Below are 22,460 nucleotides of genomic sequence, written 5' to 3' on the forward strand. Positions count from 1 at the left end.
CCACTATTCAAGAAGGAAGGAGAGAGAAAACTGGAACTACAGGTCAGTTAGCCTGACATCAGCTAAAGGGACCATACTGGAAGGTATTAAGAAAGTCTTAATGTACTTGGAAAACTATGATTAAAACCAGTCAGCATTCTGTTTCATGGATTTCTTAAGAGTTTTTTGAGGACGTTGGCTAGATAGAAGGGAACCAGTAGATGTAGGATACTTGGATTTTCAAACGGCATTTGATAAGGTGCCACACAAAAGATTAATACGCAAGATAAGGACTAGTAGTGTTGGGGTGATGTATTAGCATGGATTGAGGATTGGTTAACAGACAGGAAACAGAATAAGGATAAACGGGACATGTTCAAGTTGGCAGGCTGTAACCAGTGGATTAGTGTTTGGGGGGTCAATTATTTACAATCTACATGAATGACTTAGCTGAAAGGACAGAGAGTAATGTATCTAAGTTTGCTGACGATACAAAACTAGGTGGGAATGCAAGATGTGAGGAGAGCACAGAGACTGAAAAAAAATAGACTGGTTAAGTTAATAGGCAACAAGTTGTCAGATGGAGTATAGTGTGGGGAAATGGGATTATTCACTTTGGTATTAAGATTAGAAAAGCAGGATATTTTTAAGAAGTTGTTAATCTTGTAAATGTTGTTCAGAGGGACTTTGCTCGTACAAGGAACACAAAGTTAGCATTTTTCAAAAAGACTTTCATCAAGGGATGTCGGCATCAGTGTCCAGGCCAGCATTTAATGCCAATCTCTAATTGCCCTTGAACAGGTGTTGGTGAGCCACCTTCTTGAACTACTGCAGTCCATGTGTGTATGACACTCACAATGCTGTTAGGAAGGGAGTTCCAGGATTCTGACCCAGTGACAGTAAAGGAATGGCGATATAGTTCCAAGTCAGGATGGTGTGTGGCTTAGAGGGAACTTCCAAGTGGTGGTGTTCCTACCATCTGCCCTTGACCTTCTTGGTGGTAGAGGTCGTGGCTTTGGAAGGTGCTGTTGAAGGATCCTTGGTGAATTGCTGCAGTGCATCTTGTAGATTGTACACATTGCTGGCACTGTCAGTCAGTGGTGAAGGGAGTGAATGTTGAAGGTGGTGGATGGGATGCCAGTCAAGCAGGCTGCTTTGTCCTGGATGATGTCAAGCTTCTTGAGTGTTGGAGCTGCACTCATCCCGGTGAGTGGAGAGTATACCATCACACTCCTGACTTGTGTCGTGTAGATGGTGGACAGGCTTTGGGGGGTCAGGAGGTGAGTTACCCTGCACAGAATTCCCAGCCTCTTGCCTGCTCTTGTAGCCATGGCATTTATATGGCTGGTCCGATTCAGTTTCTGGTCAGTGGGAATCCCCAGGATTTTGATGGGTGCTGGTACAGTGAACAATTAGAAAGACAAGTAGTTTGTTAACCTTTATTGCAAGAGAATTGGAATAAGGATGTCTTGCGGTAGCTCTACAGGGCTTTGGTGAGACCACACCTTGGAGTACTGACTACAGTTTTGGTCTCCATCTTTAAGGAAAGATATGCCTGCATTTGAGGCAGCATAGAGAAGGTTGACTTGATTGGTCCCTCGGATGAAAGGGTCTTTCTATGATGAAAGGCTAAGTAAATTGGTTCTATATTCTGTGGAGTTTAGGAAAATAGAAATGATCTCATTGAACCATGCAGAATTCTGAAGGGGCTTGACGGTTAGAAATTGAGGTGGCTTCCCCAGGCTGGGGAATCTAGAATGTGGAGGCAGAGTCTTGTGATAAAAGGCCAATCACTTGGGATTGAGATGTGAAGAAGTTTCTTCACTGAAAGGGCTGTAAATCTTTGGAATTCTCTACCTCAGAAGATTGTGGATCCCCCAACAGTGAATATATTTGAGGCTGAGATATACTGGAAATCGAGGCTTGTGGATATTGGGCGGAAAAAGTGGAGTTGAAACCATGGATCCGCCATGATCATGTTGAATGATGGAGCAAACTCAAGAGGCTGTGTGGTCTACCCTTGCTTCTATTTGTTTTGCTGTTATGTTCTTAAGCTACTGCCTGTTTACAAAATATTGCATCAGTAGTTTATGCCTTTGTGTGAAGTAGAGAAATGTCATTCTCAAATTGTAACATGTGGTTATGGGGGTTCCATTATGTAAAACCAAGTGGTGCTTCAAGGCAAAGAACATCTGTGCCATCTATTCATTGCAGAGGAATGCACTGAACACTGAGCCTTTCAAAAAAAATTTGTTTGCATTTCAGAAATGCAATATTCTATTCTTGTGTTTCCTCCATATTTTTAAGTCTAATTGGAAACTTTTTCAAAAAATAAAAATTCATTTTTTTTTTTGTAGGAATAATCCAGTATATTATTACCCAATCTTGTTCTGGTGAAATGTCGTCATCGACCTGAAGCATGAACTCTGGGCAGCATCTGTGGAGAGAAACAATTTGCTCAGTGTTTTCAGCAATTTTGTTTTTAATTTACATTGCTCTGAATAATCTGCTCTGTAATCATGTTAGAATTTTGATTCTGGTATAAAGGAACTTGTGACTAAATCGGATTAGATTTTCAGGTAACACTTGCTGAGCATTTTTCAGTTTACATTTATTTAATGTAAGCATCTACTAATCCCTTTGTTAATTGCTTTGATTGTACCTTAATAGCCTTATATACAAAAGGAGCTTATGTTTTGGTGGGGAGCGTATTGAGAGGGAATGTAATTTTTTTAAGTGTAGTAGAAGTAGAATACATAATGAAGAAAGGTGAGAAATATGTCTATGTATAGCTGCATAGAGCTTACTCTTTGCATATGTGTAGATTAAGTACAATTTGTGATTATCATGGGTGGAGGGGTGCTGATGAGATACGATAAAAATCTTCAACACAAGTCATAATCAGATAACTTATTGTCTAAAATCCTATTGAGCTGGCCTTATAACCTTGATGAATGGTACTTGTGCTATGAGGTGCAAGCACCTTTAAGAAAATATATCTTAACCTGCTCTCACTCACTACCACCTTGATACGATGTGCTGTATTAGCCCCATGACTTTTGTTTCGTCTACAAGCAGCAGCAACTGAGGTCAGACATGTATGCTTAGCCTCCTAGTTAATTCTATTTGTATATAGTCTTGTCTTCAAATAAAGAACCCATGTTATTGTTTCACCAACCCTTGTGTGTAACAATACTATAACATCAAAGGTGTTAAAATTACAGATTGGATGTGTAACTGTTGAATGATTTTCAATGTGCAGAAGTGTGAGGTTGTGTATTTTGGTAAGAAGAATAAGGAGGCCACATACAGCTTGGGAAATTCAAGTCAAAATGGCATGTTGGAAGAAAGACATCTTGGACACAGATTCACAGATCATTAAAAGTAGCAGCGCAGGTTGACAAGGCCACAAAAGTGCAAACTAAGAACAGGTTTCATTCTTAGCAGAATAGAATTGAAAGAGCAGAGAAGTTATGTTAGACTTACATGGAATCTTGGTTTGACCACACTTGGGATATTGTGCACAGTTCTGACCTTTTATATTTAAAAAAAAGGATATAGAGTCACTGGTATAAGTGTAAATACATTAAAAGTATTAAGTCAGAACTGAAAGCTTATAACAACCAGGAAAGATTGAATAGGCTGGGTTTCATTTTGGAAATGAGAAGGCGATCAGGTGATTTAAAATTGAGGGTAAACAGATTATGTTTTCACTTGAAGGGGCCATAAACATAAGACAGTTACTAATAAATCCAATACGGAATCCAGCGGATGTACCTTAACCCAGACAGAGAGTGGCAATAATGTGGAACTTGCTACATGGAGTAGTAATAGTGGATTATATAGATTCATTTAAATAACTGACGAAGAAGAGAGTTGAAGGCTACACTGATAGATGAGGTAGGGTGGGAGGAGACTGGTGGAGCATAAACACATGAGCACCTCATGCAGAGCACAGCTCAGTTGGTCCAAATGACCTGTTGCCATGCTTGTTAAGTCTTTGTTATTTTTAAATGTCTTGAGGAAATGATTCACTGACTGCAATAATCAAAGGAAAATTGCAGAATTGCAAAAACGGGAAAATTCACTTATCTGAAGCAAAAGCTTGTTATTTACCTTTTGATGAAAGTTTCTAACTGGATTTTATGGATGCCGGCTTTGCCATTTAACCATGCCCAATTGTATAATTTTCGGATGTGACTTCCATGGTTTAGAGTATGCTTTGCATTTGTCATTGGTTATTTTCCGTCATGAATGTATCCACCTCTAGTCCATTGCCTCTCGTTATGCTCCACCTTTAATGGATGTCCCTTCGGCCACCTAGGTTTCTGTGGAGTTCCCTCCCTAAACTCATCCCCTTTCCACTTTGATCTCCTTTTCATGGCCAGCCCTAAAACCCACTATTTTGATCAAACTTTTGGTTGGACTCAATCCCTCCTCCTCTAGCCCAGCGTTCCTTTTCCTTATGTCTCTGCGAAGCATTTTGAGATATTTTGCTGTTAAAGATGCCAAATAAATCCAAATTGCTGTTGTATTGGAATGATGAACCTTTTCTTAGAAATATAACTTAAAAATTTGTTTGCATTTCATTTACATAATTATTTTTCTTGTTTGAAACTAAGTTGGTGATTTTTATTTTGGCAGGCAGCTAAATATTGCCAAGGAAGGCTTTACACAAGCTAGCCTGGGGCTGCTTGCTAATCAAAGAAAGAGACAGCTGTTGATTGGATTGCTGAAGTCTTTGCGCACAATTAAAACATTGGTATATACTTTTTACATATTTATATTAAGTTTAATTTTACTTATTTTATTTTCTGTTAAGTATTTCCACTGAATCTTTTACTTTGCTCTTCTACAGCAAAGAACTGATGTTCGATTAAGTGAGATGTTGGAGGTAAGCTATGTTATTTAAATGCCTGTAACACTGTGGGAAATGGAAGTGTATTGGCAGTAGTATTTCTAAATCATAAGTTTTCAAGTATGTGAAGTAGGTTTCTAAAAGTTATTTTCCTATACCCATCTATGGACCTATACTATGTTTAGAAAATTGATGCTTGCTTTTGAACAAATATAACTTCTAAAAAAATGTACTCTTTTCATGGGCTGTGGGCAGCATTTGTTGCCCACCCTTGATTGCCCTGGAACTGAATAGATTGCTAGGCCATTTCAGAGGACAGTTAAGAGTCAGCAACATTGCTGAGAGTCTGGAGTCACATGTAGGCCAGACCAGGTAAGGATGGCAGAATACCTTTCCAAAAGGACATTAGTGAACTAGATGGATTTTTAATGACAATCGACAATGGTTTCATGGTCACTATTACTGAGACAAGCTTTTAAATCCGGATTTTATTAATTGAATAATTATAATTAATTGAATAAACTAAAATGGTGGGATTTGAACCCATATCCCCAGAGCATGGACCCCTGGATACTAGTCCAGTAACATTACCAGTATGCCACTGTCTCCCCTTTTGCATTGTAATACAAAAGTCACCCAGTCAACAATATTTTGATTTCCATTCATGAATGTCGCACCCAATATCCACCTGGTCCCTGCACACAAGTTTTCAATTTTGCCTTCTTGGTTTTGGTCTGTAATTTTGGCTAGGTTTATTACCCTATTCAAAATTTACTGATGACTGTTAACAACAAGTAGCACAAGTTTTCAGCATATTTGGAAACGTTTAGTTCATTTTCAAACTTACCTAACGCAGATAATAGAATCATATATTTTGCAACTGGCAGTTTGAGCAAGGCCATCAGATCAAAACTTGATCGGTGTTTGGGAGTTGTGATCTCAATAACAGTCAAAAGTGAGAAGGGTTCCTGGACCAGACTGAATCGAGTATTTATGGCTCTGGAAGAATCACTGGTGATTTCTTGCAAAGAGATTCCCCCCAACGTGTGTTCTATTAATGTATTGTTTTGGTTGAACACCAATGGTTCAGACATCAATATTGTATGTTGGATAGTTTTTTTTTACATGTTTATTTGTTGTGATGTTTCCCAATAGATATAATTAACTAATAATGCTAATTGTTGGTATCTGCTGCAAGATGTTGTAAATATTGCTTGAAAAGTGGTTGATTCCTGCAGTGTTGCTTGGAAAAGAATGTATGTCACTTATGTTTTTCTTTCTGCTCACCTTGCTCATCAACAATCAAATTGTTTGCTTCTCTCTTTTTGTTTGTCTTTCATACTTTCTGAACACCTCTTTCACATTCTCTCTTCCTCCTCCTCTTACATTCACACGTTTCCAGAAGGTAAAACGTTTAGGCTTATCCAATTGGCTCAATTCAAAGTCAGAGGGGTGGGGGGGGGAAATCTGGGAAACAACTGCCTATTTGTTGTAACCAGTTTTATGTTACCAGTCAAGAAAATTTACATCCCACATAACTTTACAACATAGGAGGACTCCATTCAGCCAAATACACCTGTGACAACTTCAGTGTTACCTGAAAACTAAACAAAGGTGGAGCTAAGGGAAAACTGAAACCCCAGAGTGGATGACAGATTGAGGCCAGGTGACTTGATTCAGAATAACGAAGCTGGGTGAGCAGGAACTGGACTGAGAGACTGTGATGTTCTGTGACAGGCTCATTGAGCATCCAGTTGCAACTCTGCAAGAGAGTCCCCACATCACGTGTGGTATAGAGGCCATTATTAAGGGACATCAGTTAGTTTTGCAGAAAAAGCTTGCTTTGAAAACAGATAAGCAGCAAAGGTCTTTGTGGATAATGGGAAGGAAATAAAAATGATCAATAAACCGGTTTTGGGCATCATTAGCAAAAGGAAATGGAAGTCAATACACCTGGACCACCTTCCCCATTAATTCCCATGCTGTTCTGTATCTGATGTAAGATTTTGCCAGGCATAAAGATGGCAGCCCCTTAATTGCCACAGGATGCAAACAGAACTGGAAAATATCCATAATCTGGGGAAAACTCATGTAAACATGACAAATAAAGAGACAGTAGCAAAGCTGGACCCCCAAAGCGAGGCGAGAGTGATTGCCCTTGACATCAAGGCTGCGTTTGACCGAGTGTGACTTCAGGAGTTCTAGCAAAACTGGAGTCAGTGGGAATCGGGGAAAACTCTCCACTGGTTGGAGTCGCACCTAGCACAAAGGAAGATGGTTGGAGGTCTGTCATCTCAGCTCCAGGACATCACCGCTAGGGTTCCTCAGGGTAATGTCCTTGGCTCGACCATCTTCAGCTGCTTCATCAATGACCTTCCATCATAAGATCAGAAGTAGGGATGTTCGCTGATGATTGCACAATGTTCAGCACCATTCGTGACTCCTCAGACACTGAAGCAGTCCATGTCCAAGTGCAGCAAGACTTGGGCAATATCCAGGCTTGGGCTGACAAGTGGCAAATAACATTCAGTGCCAGGCAATGACCACCTCCAGCAAAAGAAAATCCAGCCATCATCTCTTGACATTTTATGGCATTACCATCACTGAATCCCCCACTATCAACATTCTGGGGGTTACCATTGACCAGAAACTGAACTGCTCTAGCCATATAAACTTAGGTTACAAGAGCAGGTCAGAGGATTGGAATAGTGCGACGAGTAACCTACCTCCTGATTCCCCAAAGCCTGTCCACCATCTACAAGGCACAAGTTAGTAGTGTGATGGAAAGCTCCCCACTTGCCTGGATGAGTGCAGCTCCCACAACACTCAAGAAGCTTGACACCGTCCAGGACAAAACAGCCCACTTGATTGGCACCATGCACAAACATTCACTCCCTCCACCACCGACGCACGTTAGCAGCAGTGTATACCATCTACAAGATGCACTGCAGGAATTCACCAAGGCTCCTTAGACAGCACCTTCCAAACCCACGACCACTGCCAACTAGAAGGATGAGGGCAGCGGTTAGATGGGAACACCGCCACCTGGAAGTTCCTTCAAGTCACTGATCACCATGACCTGAAAATGTATTGTCACTCCTTTCACTGTTGCTGGGTCAAAATCCTAGAACTCCCTTCCTAACAGCACTGTGGGTGTACCTATACTACATGGACTGCAGTGGTTCAAGAAGGCAGTTCAAGGGCAACTCAAGGGCAACTAGGGATGGGCAGTAAATGCTAGCCCAGCCCACGAAGCCCAGATCCCGTGAATGAATGAAAAAAAAATCCAGTGCAAAACCTTCAATTACAGGGAAGAACTATGCGAATTAAAGTTGTTACAAATATTTCTAAAATAATGTAGGTTTATGGTTAATTTTATTAATTTGTTTTGTTTTAGAATTGTTTTAAAAAAAAAAAAAATTCAATGTGATAATTTTTCAGAAAAGAATATGTTGGTAGCCTGAAAGGTAGTGTCGCCACCAAAATGGAATCACATTGATTTTAATTTGCTGGCTTTGTAGCAGTTTTTTGTTTGCATATGGTTTATTTGTGGAGGTGGCAATGGAAGAATGGGAGGAGTTGAGTTGGGAATGAATAATTTGATTGGTCGACCTTGCCACGCTTGCAGGTCAGCTAACGAACTAGGGAACTGGTTTGTCTTTAGCCAATCAGCATGGTTAATTTCCTAACGTTAGTAATTTGAATCAATTGCAACATTTTTCTCCAGGGTTGCATGCTCGATGCAGGGCTTAGAAACATATAAAACAATAATCATTTCGTAATATTGTCCTTATTTAATATTCACAGAAGTGCATGTGATATTTAATTTTTGCAAGTTTGGAAAAGTGTGCATTATTTGCAATTATAAGGGAGATGGGGGCATTGTGGTAATGCTCTGATGATATGGGTTTCAATCCTACCTGGAAATATTGGATGCATTGGTTATTAGAGGCATCTAGGGGTATGGTGAGAAAGTGGGAATCTGGCGTCGAGATAGAGAATCAGCCGTGATCCAATTGAATGGTGGAGCAGGCGCGAAGGGCTGCATGGCCTACTCCTCGTTTCTATGTTTCTACCATGGCAGCTAGTGGAATTAAAATTCAATTATTAAATCTGGAATATAAGGCTAGTCTCATTAATGAGACTATCATTGATTGTTGTAAAAACCAATCGGGTTCACTGGTGTCCTTTAAGGAGGAAAATCTGTCATCCTCACCCTGCCTGGCCTACATATGACTCCAGATCCATAGTAATGTGGTTGACCCTGAACTGCCATCTAAAATGACCCAGCAAGCCATTCAATTTAAGGGCATTTAGGGGTTGGCAACAAATGCTGGCATTGCCAGTGAGGCCCACGTCCCATGATAGAATAAAAAATAACAAAAAAATCGGGAGAAAATTTGTAAAATTATTTTTGGCTAGATTTTTGTGATCATTTATGATTGTGTGTAATGGCATACTTATGCATACAGTATCTCTTCTAGTCAAGTTTGTGCAATCCCCTTCACTCACTCCAACTCTATCCGATCTCTGGACTTGAATTTTTCCTGTATTTTGCTAATCCTGCATCTTTCTATTCCTTATTTAAATACCTCATTCACAGTGCAGCCCTATGGACTAAATGTGTAACTGTGTTGCATGGAGTGAATGGTTTTAACTACTGGAAGATTAATAATTAGCTTAGCTTTCCAATGTGTAATTTGAGAAATTATGTAAACTTGATTACTGTGATAGGTGGGAAAATATCATGTCTGTATACCAAATTATTTTTATTGGAAGATGTACATTTACATCAAAGTAAAATAAATCTGCAAAATAAATGTAACACTTCTCTTTCATTAAAATCAAAATCACAAAATATTTTAACTTGCCTTTTGAGAATCTTTCATCTAGGCTTTGGTAAATGTAACATGGGGGCTTCAGCAATATGTCTTGCCAAGTGTTGGGTTCCATATGACGTGAAAAGTCAAAAGCCCAAAGTATTTACAATTGGCAAGATAAATAAGGCAAGGTTATTATGTTGATTTTTCCCAAAAGTGCTGGCCATAATGAGAACATGAAAGTTTTTTTTTATATCCTGGGAAAAGTAACTTCTAAAGACAAGTAGAAACAATGGGATTTACAAATCAAAAGGATAAAATATATTAAAAGAAGGATGGAAGGCTGTGTGAGGTGTGGTCATGTAAGATCTGAAAAGGTGACAGTGTGAAACAGATTTGGTGGAGGGGTGGGGGAGCCTCTAGCCACCCTGTAGAAATTTGCTGTTCCAGTAACCAAAGTTGTGTTAAAAGCTTTTGGAAGTCCATTGTCCATTGTCCAGTGTGGTAAAATGGCTTGTGACTTTATAAATTTGGAATCTATTTCGACTGCTGCCTTAAAGGGGGAGTGTGTAGTTGGGAGCTTGGTTAAGTGGAAATTTTGGGAACTGTTATAACGGTGTAACTGTAATCTTGTGTGTTTAAGTTTCTTTTGTTAATAAGTGTTTTAACTTAATCTTAAAATCTCTAAAGGTGATAGTGGACTCTACTTCTGAAGTGCACAAGCCTTCTCGTAATAAATACAAATTGCAAAATCGTTATCATAGCGTGGCTAAGTTTGCCTTGTTGATTTGGTCAGCCTGGCAAATGCCTCCTGCCATATAGCAATGAATGGCCACTAAATCTATTTATAATGGTAATAGTTACCGAGGAACAGGAGTAAGCCATTTACTTCTGAGTCTGTTCCATCGTTCATTTAGATCGTGTCTGATTGGCAGCTCAACTCCATTGAAGCACCGTTGGTCCATTGCTTTTCCTCTTGGTTGCTGATTTCATCACGAAGAAGGTGATGGTAAGTGCAGACTTCGGCATCCCATGGCAACATCACTGTTTGACGGACCTGGATTTTGCAGATGACATCACCTTGTTGGCTTAAGAACTGTACCTGCCCCAAGACATGACCACCAGTCTTGAGAGTTGTGATGTCAAGATTGATCTATATGTCAGCTGTGAGAAGATGAAGACAATGATGATTGGATGGCAACAAAACCCACTCATCATGATTGGGTAACAGAGCATCGAGGGCATCGACAACTTCCCCTACCTATGAAATAATATCCCGAGGGAGGGTGATATAGAGATCACATCCACACAAGAATTGGCAATTAAGCATCAGCCTTCCAATGGCTCTACATGGTCTGGACATCCAACATCATCAACACTGTGAAGCTGTGACTCAACATGTCCATAGTAGTAGCAATCTACGCCAGCGAGATTTGGAACAGAACAGCAAAGATGTCACCTAAGTGGGACGTCTTTCACCAGCATTGCCTACGTAAGTTCCTGGCATAACGGGGAGAGATAGCATCAAAAACGAAGAAGTGCTACAGAGGACTGGTCAGAGATACCTGTGGGACATCGTGAATCTGGCAGGACACATATTTTGCGTCCCAGGCCCAGAGTGGCAGTAGAATGGACACCATCAGAGAGAAGACGATGACAGGGCCAGCCAAAGAAGACCTGGCAAAGTATGTTTAAGGAGAACCTCAGAATGGGACACCACCTGGGCTGGAGCAAAAGAGAACGGGATGGGCTGGTGATGCAGTCTTGCTGCCCATTGTCCGACATGGGACCGGAGGAAGTAAGTCTAAGTTCAATAGTTGAGGAAGAAATGTTGACCAAGACATAGGAAGAACCTCTTTTAATAGTGCCAGAGGGTCTTCAACATTCACCTGAATGACCAGAACAAGCAGAGGGAGCCTTGTTTAACATCTTATTAATTGGGCGGAGCCTCTCATGACATTGTACACCCTCAATGTCATCTTATTTTGTGCATTTATGCCCTGAAGTATGGCTTAAATGTACATCTTGTCATCAAGTGATCCAGTAGGCCAAGATAAATATTTTTGCAAAGAGTTTCTAATAATTTTGTGATTGCGTTTTATTCTATACAACCAAAAATTCATTCCATTGGCTTTGTGGAGTCCTGAATGCTCTTGCAATTTTTTTTCATTAAGGAGGAAGATTATCCTGGAGCAATACAACTTTGTTTGGAATGTCAGAAAGCAGCTAGCACCTTCAAACACTACAGTTGCATAAGGTAAAACTTTGGTCTATAAAAATATAAAATGTCAAATGAGAGAATTCCATTTATCACATCATTCTTTTTTTTATTTACCAGACTTTGAACAGTTTGCTACACTTTTCACTCTTTTGAATGAAGTAATAAACTGCAAGTAAACGTTATAAGAATATTTTGCTATATGCAACTGCATCCTGACCACCTAAAATAATTCGAATTTGTAGCAGGGCTAATTTTCTTTTTAGGAACATTTCTTCAATTTGATAGTGATTAGGCTTTTTCTTATGTAGGATATTGAGTTTTCTGTAACATTCTGCATATTTCAAACTCTATTTTAAGACCATTCTGTGACATATAAAATGATTTGTTGAACAAGTTGATTTTTTAAAAATCCTTATATACAGGAAATCTGTTCAACTATCAGAATGTTTTCATCAATCTTATTACTAAGGAGAATAATACATTCAGGTATATTTAGGGGAGGGATGTGCAGGAATTGCAAGCAGCCTAAATATAAACAAAACAAGCAAGGAAAGCATAAAATCAGTCAAATGCTTGAAATATATTTGTGTAAATTTACTTCCCCTTCAAAGATTGATATAATTGCCAGAATTTGCTTATAGTCTTTCATGCTTGTTGAAACAAATTAATCCCTTTTTAAATTTAATCCAGCTGTTAATTTTGTTAAAATCATCTTGCAATAAATGAACTTTTGCCATAAAGAATAAAGATGGACTCTTAACTTAGCTACTGAAAGCAAGATAGATTTATTAGATTATAGGAAAATGTTCAAGCCGCTTAACCTTTATGGCTTGCCTCAAGGATCAAATGAAATGTAAAATATTGTGTAGAGCGGTTCATTTCAGTGGTCCACCTATGAAGATTTTCTGCTCTTATCAGATTTTCTGATACAATGACTTGGATTTTTAGTCGTAATGATGTTGAACCTGTCAATGTTTGCCATCATTACTCCTTTGAAACTGACAGTAACTTCTAGAGTCTGCACTTGAGCAGTTCAACAAGGTTATCCAGATTCTGCACTTCTCACGGGGTGTGTCGTTGAACTCCTAACAGACTGCGATCGACAAAAGCTGTGTTTTCTATGTTAATAACATCACTGAAAAACCCTTGAAAAAGTTGCACCTTGTTGAATGAAGTGTAACTTTTTTAGCTAAACAACCTCACTGTCCTTGAAAAACGAATTTTACATTTGTGGAATGTCAAATTGCTCTGTTACAATGAAATTCACATTTTGCAAGTTCTGTAAAAAAATGCTTGTTATGATATCCATGCCACAGAACTTACTAGATCTTTGTGGGCAGCTTTCTTGAAGGTCAGTTTTGGCTAGCACAGAAACGATATGCTAAATGGCCTCTTTCTGCATTAAAACTTTTCTATGGTCAATGATGGACACCGTCACTTCATTGCTGACTGTGAAACCCAGATCAAAGGAATTCAGAAGTTGGGGTTTGAGCTTTTTTGAGCCCTTCAGTGTTATGGATGAGAGGAGATTAAAGCATTCAGATATATTTAGGGGAGGGATCTGCAAGAATTGTAAGCAGCCTAAATGTAAACAAAACAGACTAGGAGAGCATAACAAAGAATAAAGTAAGGGAGAGCATTGATAACAAGGGAATAAATAGTTATAGAACAGGAGCCTAAAAAGATGATTAAACATTAAGTGAAACAAAATCCTCTTAAGGATGAGTTAAGATGCCTGTAGAGCAACATACATAGTGTCCATAATAAAACGGGAGCTGGCGGCTCTCATGTCTCCCAATTGTTGGGAAGAACCAGACATAGTCATTCCTGAGACATGGCTATCAAAAAATCAAGACTGGGAATTCAACAATGTAGGATATAACATATTTAGAAAAAATAGAAAGGGAAAAAGGGTGATGGAGTACCTGTATTTATTAGGGATAACATAATGGCAGTCGAAAAAGGGACACAGCTTTCAACAAGACAAAGACAGAATCCATTTGGGTAGAGATAAAAAATAATAAAGGATTGATCAAACTGATAAGTATTGTCCACTGACCACCTCATGGTGGAATGGAGGTGGAGGAAGAAATATGCAGACAAATTAGGGAATTAAGTAAAAAACGTAGAATAATTATCGTGGTGGATTTCAACTACCCGAATATTACTTGGTCAGATAAGGTAGGTAAAGGGGCTAAGGGATTAGAGTTCCTACAGCATGTACAGTACTCCTTTCTAATTGAATATGTAAAAAGCCCAACAAGGGAAGAAAGGCTTTTGAATCTAGTAATGGGGAATGAACCAGAACAGATAAGAGAAGTAAAAGTAAGGGACCATCTAGGCAACAGTGACCAAAATATAATGTGCATTAAGATAATAGAGAAGGATATGAATACAATGAAAACTATGTTAAGAGATTGAAGAAAAACTGATTTGAGGGGCTGAGAATAGAACTTGGGGAAATAAAATGGGCAATAATATTGGCAAACAGTGATGTGGAACAACAATGGGGAACGTTGAAAACAGTGTTCAACAGAATACAGGGCAAATATATTCTGCTAAAAGGAAAGAAAGAACTAAATGCTAGTGAGATTCCCAGGGTGAAAAATGATGTGAAGGTTAGGCGAGAAGCATACATTAGGTACATAAACAACAGAGAAGTGGGAGATAAGAGAGAAATCAAAAGAAAAATAGGAAGGCAAAAAAAGAATGATGAAGTTAAATTATCCTGAATCATAAAACAAAATAGTAAAATATGTTACAGGTGCATCAATGAAACGAAGGAGACTGTGATTGGAATAGGGCCATTAAGAGATGCACAGGATAATACCATAGGTAACGGAGAGATGGCACAAAGATTAAATAATTATTTTCCTTCTGTTTTCACCAGGAAGAGAGATCAGATAGGCATGTTATTGAATTATGAGCTAAGGAATGAGAAAATAAAAACCAGCAAACTCAAAGAAGGTAAAACCTGTTCCAGATTGATTGGATCCACATATTTTAAATGAATACAAGGAAGAAATAACAGAGGCATTACTACGCGAGTTTAATCATTTATTAGAAAAAGATGTGCTAGAAGACTAACGGATAGCTAATATAATTCTCAGATTTGAGGAGGAGAGGGGGCAGAACATGTCCAGGGAATTATAGATCAGCCAGCTTAACATTAGCGGTGGAAAAAATAATGGAATCCTTATGAAAGGAGAGAATAGAAGAACATCTTGATGAAAAATATAATAATGGATTGTCAGCATGGATTTCAAAAGAGAAAATCCTGCTTGTGTTGAATTTTACAAGGAGATAACAGAGAAAGTAGACAGTGGTAATGCAGTAGGTGCATTTATCTGGATTCTCTAAAGGCCTTCAAGAAGATTCACAGTATCACAGTATCTTTATAGTGCAGAAGAAGGCCAATCGGCCCATTAAGTCTACACCGGCCGAACACCATGAGTTCAATTCTGATGATAGTTCATGGAGGCCTGCTCATTGCCTTGCCCCACGCTTGATGTGGAGTGGTGCACTTCAAGCCAAATAACCAATTGTCTCTCTTGAATGGAGAGAATCGAGGGCCTATGGCCCTTTGGGGACTATAGCTAATTACCTACCTATAGCTATGTAATTCCAAATAATTGCCTGACAGATGAGATGGCATACATGGCTTAATTAGTACACTAACAAAAGCTAACAATTTTTTGTTGTTCTTTCAGTGAACTGAATTCAAAATTACAGGATACCTTGGAACAAATTGAGGTTGGGATTTTAAATAAAATGTTTTGAATCAAGGTCATTAAATTACTGAATGTAGAAATAGAAGCTGTTCCGCAAATGTTGCACACTTCCATTAATTCATGTTGATCAGTTAAATGTTTGAAATGTTTTAGTGAAACAGGCTTCAGTAAAGTTGATCAAAATTCTTAAAAAAAAAAGTTATTAATGTTGCTAAACTCTTGAAGATACTTTTAAATATGGCATCACACAATGCCCATGTTGGCAAATTGTTCTACTGCTTCCCTTCCCCAATCACAGTGGCAATTTTTTTTTTATTCATTTCATGCTATGTAGACATCTCTGGCTAGGCTAGCATTTATTGCCCACCCTTAATTTCCCTTGAAAATGTGGCAGTGAACTGCTGCCTTGAACAGTTGTAGTCCATATATGATGTAGGTACGCTCACAGTGCTGTCAGGGAAGGAGTTCCAGGATTTTGACCCAGTGATAGTGAAAGAACGGCGATATAGTTCCAAGTTAGGATGGCGAGTTGCTTGGAGGGGAACGTCCAGATGGCGATGCTCCCATGGGCCTGCTGCCCTTGAACTTCTCGGTGGCAGTGGTCATGCGTTTGGAAGGTACTGTCTAAAGAGCCTGCAGTGCATCTTGTAGATGGTACACACCACTACCACATGTGTCAGTGGAGGAGGGAGTGAATGTTTGTGAATGGGGTGCCAATCAAGCAAGCTGTTTTGTCCTGGATGGTGTCAAGCTTCCTGAGTGTTGTTGGAGCTGCAATCATAGAGGCAAGTGGAGAGTATTCCATCACATTCCTGAGTTGTGCCTTGTAGATGGTGGATGGGCTTTGGTGAGTCAGGAGGTGAGTTACTCACCACGGGATTCCTGGCCTCTGACCCGCTCTTGTAGCCACAGTATTTATATGGCTAGTCCAGTTCAGTTTCTGATCAATGGTAACCCCCAGGATATTGATAGTGGGTGATTCAGTGATGGTAATGCCATTGAACATCAAGGGGCGATGGTTGGATTCTCTCTTGTGAGAGATGGTCATTGCCTGACACATTGTGTGGCGTGACTGTTACTTGTCACATATCAGCCCAAGCCTGGATATTGTCCAGGCCTTGCTGCATTGGGACATGGACTGCTTCAGTATCTGAGGAGTTCGAATGGTGCTGAATATTGTGCAATCATCAGTGAGCATCCCCACTTCTGACCTAATGATGGAAGGAAGGTCATTGAAGAAGCAGCTGAAAGTGACTAGGCCTAGGACACTATCCTGAGAAATCCCTGCAGTGATGTCCTGGAACTGAGATGATTGACCTCCAACAACCACAACCACCTTCCTTTGTGCTCAGTATGATTTCAACCAGTTGAATGATTTTTCCTGTTTCCCATTGACTCCAGTTTTGCTGAGGGCTCCTTTATGTCACACTCAGTCAACAGCTGCCGTAATGTCAAGGGCAGTCACTCTCACCTCAACCCGGGAATGCAGCTCTTTTGTCCATGTTTGAACCAAGGCTGCAATGAGATCAGGAGCTGTGTGGCCCTGGCGGAACCCAAACTGAGCATCGGTGAGCAGGTTATTGTTAAGCAAGTCCTGCTTGATAGCACTGTTGATGACCCCTTCCATTGCTTTACTGATGATCGAGAGTAGGCTGATGGGGTGGTAATTGGCCGGATTGGATTTGCTCTGCTTTTTGTGCACAGGACATACCTGGGCAATTTTCCACATTGCCAGGTAGATGTCAGTGTTGTAGTTGTACTGGAACAGCTTGGCTAGGGATGTGGCAAGTTTTGGAGCACAAGTCTACAGTATTATTGTGGGACCGTTGTCAGGGCCCATATCCTTTGCAGTATCCAGTCCCTTCAGCCATTTCTTGATGTCATGTGGAGTGAATTGAATTGGCAGAAGACTGGCATCTGTGATGCTGGGGACCTTCGGAGGAGGCTGAGATGGATCATCAACTCGGCACTTCTGGCTGAGGATTCTTGCGAATACTTCAGCCTTATCTTTTGCACTGGTGTGCTGGGCTCCCCCATCATTGAGGGTGGGGCTATTTGTGGAGCTGGCTCCTTCAGTGAGTTGCTTAATTGTCCACCATCATTCATGACTTGATATGGCAGGACTGCAGATTTTACATCTGATCCGTTGGTTGTAGAATCACTTAACTCTATCGCTCACTGCTCATTCTGTTTGAAACACAAGTAGTCCTGTGTTGTAGCTTCACCAAGTTGGCACCTCCATTTTTAGGTATTCCTGGTGCTGTTCCTGGCAAGCCCTCCTGCACTCTTCACTGAGCCAGGGTTGATCTCTGGGCATGGTGGTAATGGTAGAGTGAGGGATAAGTCGGGCCATGAGTTTATAGATAGTGGTTAAGTACAATTCTGCTGATGGCCCACAGCGCCTCATCGTTGCCCAGTCTTGAGTTGCTAGATCTGTTCGAAATCTATCCCATTTAGAATGATGGCAGTGCCACACAATATGATGGAGGGTATCCTCAATGTGAAGACGGGACTTTGTCTGCACAAGGACTGTGCGGTGATCATTCCTACTGACACTGTCATGGACAAATGCATCTGCAGCAGACAGGTTGGCAAAGATGAGGTCAAGTATGTGTTGACCTCTTGTTGTTTCCCCCATCACTTGCCACAAATCCAGTTGAGCAGTTATGTTCTTTTGGACTCGACCAGCTTGTTCGCTAATGGCACTACTGAGCCACTCATGGTGATGGACATTGAAGACCCCACCCAGAGTACATTCTGCACCCTTACCACCCTCAGTGCTTCCTCTAAGTGGTGTTCAACATGGAGGAGTACTGATTTATCAGCTGAGGGGTTGGGGGGGTTGCTGTGGTACATGATAATCAGCAGGCGCTTTCCTTGCCCATGTTTGACCTGACACCATGAAACTTTGTGGGGTCCGGAGTTGATGCAGTGGACTCCCTCCTGACTGTATGCCACTGTGCTGCTACCCTGCTGGGTTTGTCCTGCTGGGGGGATAGGGCAAACCCCAGGATGGTGATGGTGTCTGGGACATTACCTGTAAGATATGATTCAGTGAGTATGGCTATGTCTATGACTAGTCTGTGAGATGGCTCTCCCAATTTTGGCACTAGCCCCCAGATACCAGTAAGGAGGACTTTTCAGGCCAACAAAGCTAAGTTTGCTGTTGTCGTTTCTGGTGCCTAGGTAGAGGCTAGGTGGTCCATCTGGTTTCATTCCTTTTAGAGTTTTTAGCAGATTGATACAACTGTGTGGCTTGTTTGGCCATTTCAGAGGGCAGGTAAGAGTCAACCATATTGCTGTAGGTCTGAAGTCACATGTAGGCCAGACTAGGTGAGGATGACAGATTTCCTTCCGTAAAGGGCATCAATGAACCAGATGGATTTTTATGACAATGGACAAGGCTTTACAGTCATCATTAGATTTTTAATTCCAGATTTTTACTGAATTCAAATTTCACCGCCTGCCATCATAGGATTCGTATCTGGGTCCCATTACCCTGAGACTCTGGATTACTCGTCCAGTGACAATATCACTACACCACAATCTACATAATGGAGGAGTCCATCCATGTCCTGTCTGATGTTTCTCTGACAAGCCAACACAACGAGGTCAACACTGATAGGATGGCGACCGTCATGAAGAGGTCAGTGCAGGACATAGTGCCTGATATATGGCAGGACCTGCACTCCATTGCTCTCACCATAGGTGGGATCCATCAGTGGCTAAGGGAGAGAGGCATAGGGCACCTCAACCTCACTCATGCCCCTTCTCAAGCAGTCAAGCAGGGGCCCTCGGACCCCATAGGGATGAGGCCAACTGGCTGTATCCCCCGGGGCCATCCACTCAGTTGACTCAGAGTGTCCGGCTGATCCCAATCCCCTCTGCCTGCGACCCCATCAGCTCCAGCTGTACAGGCTGAGAAGAGTGCACTTGCCCCACAGCAGGAGACCCCAAGCAGGTCGAAGCCTACAGGGTGTAGCAGTCAGCAGGCTGTGTATGTTAGGAAGCACCAAGACATAACTGTAGCGTTGGAAAAATTAAGAAATACTAGGCTCACAAAGGTGGCACAGGTGTCCACTATTTGTATATTCCTTGCACATATGATAGCTAGGCAGCATGGGATATTGGGAGACTGAAAACAAGGCATGGTCATGCGTGCCTCATATATATCAGACCATGCATCTCTTGAACCTTTTGCGGTCCACTAGGAGGTGAGTTGAACTCCTGTGTTGCATCCATCACTGAGAGTTACAGGTGAATGCATTGTGAGGATTTATGTAATGCTGGGGACTAAGTAGGATGAAGCAGCCTGAACATTTGTCTTTGAGGAATGATTTTGTCTGTGTGGAAAAACCACAAATCCTACTGCTCTGGCAGTCTCGCTGGCTTCATTTAGGAAGAACTGGGCATAATTGTGCACCTTTCTAAATAGGGCGTCCGTTACCCCCTTGGACGCATTTGTGAGCAGACGCTTCAGAAATCTCACGAGGGTCCCCAGTGGAGCCCTGGAAGGAGCCATTCGCGAAGAAGTTCAGAGCGGCGGTGACTTTGAGAGACACCGGCAATGGATGGTCTCCCAGTCCCTGCGGCATTAACTCCTCCCAGAGAATGTGGCAGATATGAGCCACCACATCCCTCGACCTGCAGAGGCATCTATGGCACTGTCTTTCGCTCATCTGGAGGAATGAGAGGTGTCTTCTGTACACCCTTGGTCTTGCAAAACGCCTACGCACAATGCCTCTGGCCGACTCAGCTTCTGTGTGTTGAGTGAGTCCCGCTGGCCTTTGATCATTAGGGTAAGGATCTTGCCTTTGCCCAGCCTTGCAGCAGTGGGCCCTTCTCCTCCTCCTCTTCCTCCTCCTCCTTCTTTGGTGTCTGATTTCCAGGATGAACACAGCGTTTCCTGCTCCATCCATCCATGCCCTCGTGCTCATCCCTGTGAAGCAATGAACAGAAACATGAATGAATGTAAGCCTGCAAGGATCACCTTGCCTTCGTTACTGAGGAAGTCTGTGTGGAGCCCATGGGTTCCTATCATCCCAGCCATTACATCCCCAATTAGCCTCTTTGCAACCCCCCCTCCAAAAAACAACACGTATGACAGTACTTTGACACTGGCTTGGATGTCAATGAGTTCTTCCAGGCGGCAGAAGCCGCATCCTTTGGATTACACCGCAATCCCAACTTGCAATCATGGTATGATAGTTTTTGGGGGGGTTGTAGGTGGGGCGTTCACATATGGAAGGCCAACCGCAAGGTTTCGAAGCCTTATGGCCATTAGGCAGGTGCATTTTGACCCATGGCCCTTTTCAGTTGGTTCTTCTGACGCTCGGAATTTTTCACAAGAGAAACAAAGGGTCTTTGCAAACCAACCTTACAATGGCCCTAATTGGGATTATACTCTCACGTGAATGCGCTGGAAGAGTTAAGGCACCACATTCCCTAAGTTGGCTCTTGATTGTTCCAAACATGTCTCGGCTGTGCCTTCATCTCAATTTGGAAAAGCAGAAAATAATTGGGTGCCCCTTTAATCAGCTCACAAGCGCAGTTAGCGACTCCTACCGCAAGCCCTGGCATTTTCTTTCCATACTTGTCTTTTAACCGTGCCATTGAATCAGTTTGAAAAATGGTGATGCTGAAGTTTTAGTACCAGATCAGTTTTGATCTCCCTCCTGCCCACCCTGTGACTGTCAAGATCCTATTGTGTTGGAGGAGTATCATGTTTAGGCTTCTCTCCCTCCAATCACTCTCCTTCTCTCTCTCTCATCTTTGATCCCATCGTGATTGTGGTTGATATCTCTGTCCTGCCCCTGAGCCGTTTGATGTTGATATCCTGATGCCCAATGTTGTTCTGACCCCTCCCCATCTTGTGGCTTTTTGCACTGTTACTTAGAGATTCCCCCCCACCCCCCTCGCATGAGACTGAGTGCCTGCCCCTACATTACCTCATCCCCATCTACAGGTTGCAGACACCTCCCCTGACTGTGACTGTTCCATCTGTGGTTCAGTAAGAAACCACAAACACCCAGGCCCAACATGTGTAAGGGACTGATCACGCTGTGCTCATCACGCTGGCCACGATTAAGAAGGTTCTTCCTCTTCCTGGATTGGGACCATGGGCAAGCTTCCCAAGCACAGCGCCCCCCCACAAACCCTGGTCCTGTGCCTGTGTGCATCATTCCCCAGTCTCTCTCCACACCCCCCACCCCCTTCCCCCCCCCCTCCCCCTCCACCCACCCCCACCTCCACTCAGTCAAGCCTTTGCTCTCCAGACCCTTCCCTTGCCTCCCAACCCTCCCTCCCCCAGCCTTCCCACTGGTCTCGAATGGTAAGTCTTAGCTCAGAGTCCCCATTGTCTCCTTGCTGGCCTTGCCAGTGCAGCCTGGCATGGAGTTAGAGCAGCATCGAGCGCAGCACAATGGAACATACCTTGAGGTCACGAGTGAAGTGATGCTTGCCGATCATGAATCACGCTCATCAAATTAGCCACAGCTATGACCATATGATCTGGTGTTGGGGGCATAATTCTGATGCCTTTATTAGGAGCATTCATGGATTTAAATGAATGCAAATGCAGTTCTCAACATGGCGTGGTGATCTGCCCGACCCGCCATGAAAGTGGGGCATGAGCAATCGCAGACTTTTTTTTATGATGGCAGGAAACTGACTTTTGGCTGTCCGCCACGTTTTCCTGTTCCATTCGCCTTGCTGGCAGCACTGGAAAATCCCACCCCATATTTTTGCACACGATTTTCCTTATTTCCACGTGCTCTTTAGAGATTAAAGCTGAAAGCTATGGAGTCTTAAACATTTTAATAAATTGTAAACTTTTTAAGGAAATTGAAAAC

General features: G+C 41.8%; 1 protein-coding gene across 3 annotated transcripts in view; it reads left to right on the top strand.

Annotated features, from left to right (window-relative positions):
- vps50 (VPS50 EARP/GARPII complex subunit) overlaps positions 1 to 22,460 on the top strand; it is a 204,974-nt gene that overhangs the window by 57,372 nt on the left and 125,142 nt on the right. For all 3 annotated transcript variants that reach the window (XM_041183726.1, XM_041183727.1, XM_041183728.1), the window contains exons 7-10: positions 4,624 to 4,741; positions 4,838 to 4,873; positions 11,832 to 11,914; positions 15,589 to 15,631. In XM_041183726.1, coding sequence (XP_041039660.1) covers positions 4,624 to 4,741; positions 4,838 to 4,873; positions 11,832 to 11,914; positions 15,589 to 15,631 — 280 coding nt within the window. The remainder of the gene's footprint in view (positions 1 to 4,623; positions 4,742 to 4,837; positions 4,874 to 11,831; positions 11,915 to 15,588; positions 15,632 to 22,460) is intronic.

The sequence above is a fragment of the Carcharodon carcharias genome, chromosome 3 (assembly GCF_017639515.1).
Source record: "Carcharodon carcharias isolate sCarCar2 chromosome 3, sCarCar2.pri, whole genome shotgun sequence".
NCBI lineage: Eukaryota > Metazoa > Chordata > Chondrichthyes > Lamniformes > Lamnidae > Carcharodon > Carcharodon carcharias.